The 4,680-nt window shown below is 30.7% G+C and overlaps 1 protein-coding gene across 1 annotated transcript; it reads right to left on the bottom strand.

Annotated features, from left to right (window-relative positions):
* Positions 1-2,416, bottom strand: LOC127083447 (vacuolar protein sorting-associated protein 29). Its single transcript, XM_051023759.1, has 4 exons — positions 2,246-2,416; positions 1,551-1,719; positions 914-1,051; positions 1-453 (listed from the first exon to the last, which is right to left on the bottom strand). Exons 2-4 carry the CDS (start codon positions 1,680-1,682, stop codon positions 151-153), a joined length of 573 nt encoding a protein of 190 aa, XP_050879716.1. The 5' UTR covers positions 1,683-1,719; positions 2,246-2,416; the 3' UTR covers positions 1-150.
* Between the last annotated feature and the right edge of the window lie 2,264 nt (positions 2,417-4,680).

Below are 4,680 nucleotides of genomic sequence, written 5' to 3'. Positions count from 1 at the left end.
TAAAATGAAATGAATCCTGTAAACCTATGATATGCCCAAAATACAAACTGTTCAAATTATAGTAAAACAATTAAAACCAGAACCTCCTTACAAATTTTGAAGGAAAAATACAAACAGACAACAACAAGAACTCTAGACTAACGAACAAGTTCAGTGAGCAGACTGGTTTGAGGATGTTTTCTTGAAATCTATCTTGTCAACCTTAACCTCTCCATCAATCAGTTCATACACATAGACCACAACACGCAGACCATCAATGTCCATGAGGACAAAACTTGGGTTCACATCATATGTGATACTGCTATAGGCACCAGTTGCAGAACCTGGATTTATAACTACACCACCCTCGTGTTTGTATGCTGTAAACTGATGGGTGTGACCTGTCACAAGGATGTCTACATCAAGTTGCCTCTGCAGCATTGCTAGTGAATCTAGGTCTCCCCATGGAATAACCTTCAAAAGTAATAAGAGCACTATCATCAGTTCAAGGTAAGGAGGCCCTAATTGAACACATGCATGGGCAACATAAAGGGCTACAATGAGATCAATCATTCAACTTAGGTTCATCAGTTCAAGGGGTTGCAAGGTAAACTATAGGAATGCCTTTATATTCTTCAATGTAGTTTGATTTTACTGTTGTCCTATGTCTATAAATTTGATCAAGAAAAAGAAAAGTATATTACCCTCTTCTAGGCAGTCAAATCCTAAATTATTAACTTCTCTCTTAGAATTTGAGTTTGATCTAACTCAACCCCTTGAAATTGGTTTGTAAGGTGAGAAATTTGTTCCATTCATAAACACTTTTTCAGGCTGTATCATATCCAATGTTAGACTCTCAACATTGTTCATGCCCACAAATACTATTATAGATGAAGTGGAGAAATAACGTCAAAAAGTCAAAGGAAAATCAAACCTGATGACCATGGCAAAGTCCAAGCTTAAATTGACCAATGGTTAGTGTTTTAGTCTCTGGATATTTCGACTCTTCATCATACTCGCCACGAGTTATATGCAAATCTGGACAAAGAGTCTTCAAGTAGTCATGAACTTCCTGAGCATAATACACATAGAATTCAGGTTAGAAATTCAAGCACTAAATTTAAAACCATCACCCAGTTCGAATACCAAAAGAATAACTCACCTAATTCCACATCATACAACTTGAAAAAGAAATGCAATACTTAATAATACTATAAAGAATTCTCACTTTGACACAGCCAACCCCTCAAACCATTTAAGAAAATCTGAAACACTCATAAAGTTTGATTGCAGTAGGCATAACAGAAAGAGAACGCAACTAAACAAAGAACCAGCAAAGAAAATTTCCCCTATGTTTAGAAGAAAGCTATAGAAAATAAAGGGTAACAAATAAAAGAAGGAAAATAAGTAACATATTTGCACTAAGCTACACTGCTATAGTTTAAACACATGAATGTAGAAGATTAAAACATATAAAAGATGAAACCAATTACATTTCAAAATAAGTAACACAGAAACAGTCAACAAAGACATGTATTACTTGTTTCAGTAAGACAGATACCGACACATACTTTAATACATAAATTTCCAGGGCAAATAATATGTTGAATCTTGCCAGGGACAAGCATGGATTTGAACTTTGCAGGGAGATCAGGTGCTCTATGTGGCACATGCAAATCCCCTAGGGCCAACACAAGCACCATCCTCACCAATCAAAATCTGAAATCTCGGATGCAGAACCTAAAGAAACAAAATATCACCCATCAACATAGTATTAGTAACTTCACAAAAGAATTTGATCAACAAAATTTATGCAACTATGTATCAATACATAAAATAGAATACACTGTTTTCATATTATCAGATTCAAACAGAAGTTGAATTGCATTTTCTAATCAATATGAATCTTCTAGAATTTTCTTCAAATTAAGAATATTGGAAATTGCACTTGCAGAATTGAACATGAACAAAACACAATCGAATTTCAAGTTGAAGAATTGCAATATTTAATACGCCAAATACGAAAAATTGTCAAATTGTCAAATTGTCAAGAATCCGCATAACCGAAACAAATAGGTCATTGACAGTTCGTGTTCCCAAAACTACAGAAAATTTTGTTAATTTGAAGATCGCGTCAACCACCTTCCAAATGATAGTTGAATACAATCGGAGAGAGAAAATCAAAGTCCGGCAAGATTTACATAACAAATTCATTCAGAGTAAAACAACTACTGTTATATAAAGAATGAATAAATGAAGAATGAACCTGATGAAGGCGAAGCTGTGAGTACTACGCGCCACTATGACGATGAGCGTTGGCGGCAGCGACGGCGAGATCGGAAGCGGGGTCAATAGAGAAGAGTTTGGATAGTGAGATCAAACAGGAAACTAATTAGAAGCTGATTTATTAAGCGATTCTTTCAATTTAGAGAAACATTTTGTCATTTTATATTTACAGAATAATCCAAACGGCGGAGGGTGATGAATCGACTGTAAAATGATTTTACACCGTCAATTGATTTTAGATATTGAATATTGAAAAGAAATTATTTTTTATTTTAAAAACCTATAAAATAAGAGATTAATTATTATGCAATGTCAGTGTAAAAAGTTTTATACCGATCACAATCATCCATTTGTATTATTTTTTAAGTGGTTAAAATAAAAGTCAAACATTTTAAATAAATAAATGGTTATGATTAACTGACATTGTAAAAAAAAATTACACTATGTGTATATCAATTAAATTCATAAAATAATGCAAATGGATGATGGTGATTAATCGACATTGTAAATTTTTTTATATTGAAATTGTATAGTAATTAATTCGTGTTAGGCTTGACTTCGAAAGTGCAAAAAAAAAGTGATTTTAGAATTAAGAATATGTTTTGACGAAATTTAGAATTTTTAAAAAAATTTAAATTTTAAATAAATTTAAACCATTTACTTAAATAAACATTAAAAAAATTTAGATAAAGTATTAAAATTATATATTATTAAACTTTTGACGTTATTTTTATAGATTTTTAAAAAAAATTAATCAAATTTAAATAAAAAAAAATAATAATCAATTTGTAATTTTTGAAAATTTAAAGGGATCAATTTATAAATTTTGTAAAATTTTAAAGATTTGTTTGTAATTTTTTTAAAATTTTGAAGATAAATTTGAAATTTTTATAAATATGAGGACCATCTTGCAAAATTTCAAAAATTAATAAAAATAATTTAACATTCATATTATATAGAATGACGAAGCAATTTCAAATTCTTTACCTTTTGATTTTATTTGAAATTCTTTAAATTTAACTTGAATAAAATACTTCATAAATTTACTTCATTTTAACCGTTCTTCATATTTTATATTCAAACAATAAATTTTGATCTGATCATTTTAAATTCTCTCAAAATTATTTTTTCTCATTAAAATATTTCATCCAAACACACTCAAAATTTAATTTTGATATAATTTATGTATATGATTTTGTTTATAGAAGCCATTTTCTTTGACTAAGATTTGTAAGTTTTTAATTTAGATATTTTTTGTTTTAAACTTTATTATATATATTATATTTAAATACAAATTACTTAATTTAAATTGAAATTAATAATTAATTTAATTAATTTTTGCTAGTAGTTATTTTTAAGCATGTTAAAATAAACGTTAATAAAAAAATGATAGATTTTTTTATTACAATGAGATGCTTAAACCCGAAAAAGAAAGATCGAAATTGAAGTCAAACGAGGGGATGAAACCCTAATAACATTAGCATACAACAAATGATTAACATAAGTCGGATAAAGCTCATAAAAAAATTATGCCACCCATCAATATATGTCCAAAAATTCATTAACACATCTGCATAATGATTAGTTTCCCACAATGATTAGCTTCTTGATAGATGTGATTCACCACCACCTCTCAATCCATATTGATCGAGCAACGAATCCTATTAACCAACGCCTTACCCACTAAACTCCCTTTCCCATGCCCACCAAGACAACTCGCCACCATAAGCGAATCCATGTTCACCTACAATGCTCGAAACCCCAATCTTCTCGCATATTGAAGGCCTTCAAACACTCTACAAAGCTCAACCATATATGCATTGCATCTTTCCATGTCGTTAGCAAAACCACCTAACCATTCTCCATTACACCCTCGAACAATACCACCACAGCCCGCTCTTTCATTATCTCTATAAGATCTGATATTCAACTTGGCCCATCCTTCTAGAGAAGCCTTCCAACTAATTAAAATATTTTCATGTTAATAGATATTCAATATATTATTAGCTTTAAAGTTAAGAAATACTCCCTATTGCACTATTGAACCTGATGCAAAAGGGAAGACTGGCCTATGAAAGTATTCTCCATGCTTCTTCCTTAAATACCAAAACCAACGGCACGTCAGTCGCCCCAAAACTCTTCCACTCGACCTCATGTTGTCATCCCACTTCATTTCTCATATTAAAAGATATCCAATGCTTTAGATCACCCTGGAAAAAAAATCATATCTTGCATTAACATGAACCACATTTGATCAAAGTGGTATCACAAGCGAACAATCGCGCAAAATATGAATGATATCTTCAACAATGTTACTGTAAAAAATCATAGATAGAGCTGCCTAATCCCATATGACTTTTATTATAATTTTTCAAAAGTCTATCATGGTTCAATGGCCAAATAAACATTTTCACC

The sequence above is a fragment of the Lathyrus oleraceus genome, chromosome 5 (genome assembly GCF_024323335.1).
Source record: "Lathyrus oleraceus cultivar Zhongwan6 chromosome 5, CAAS_Psat_ZW6_1.0, whole genome shotgun sequence".
In the NCBI taxonomy this organism is placed as follows: Eukaryota; Viridiplantae; Streptophyta; class Magnoliopsida; order Fabales; family Fabaceae; genus Lathyrus; species Lathyrus oleraceus.
Note: the sequence above shows the minus strand (reverse complement) of the source record. Positions and strands in the feature narration are given on the sequence as shown.

Bases quoted from the DNA above. Each gene is read 5' to 3' on its own strand.
- LOC127083447 (XM_051023759.1), bottom strand. From the start codon at position 1,682: ATGGTGCTTGTGTTGGCCCTAGGGGATTTGCATGTGCCACATAGAGCA. The intron at 1,052-1,550 runs GTATGTGTCGGT...TATTATGCTCAG, and splicing joins CTGGAAATTTATGTATTAAA to GAAGTTCATGACTACTTGAA. The intron at 454-913 runs GTTTGATTTTCC...TTACTTTTGAAG, and splicing joins GACTTTGCCATGGTCATCAG to GTTATTCCATGGGGAGACCT.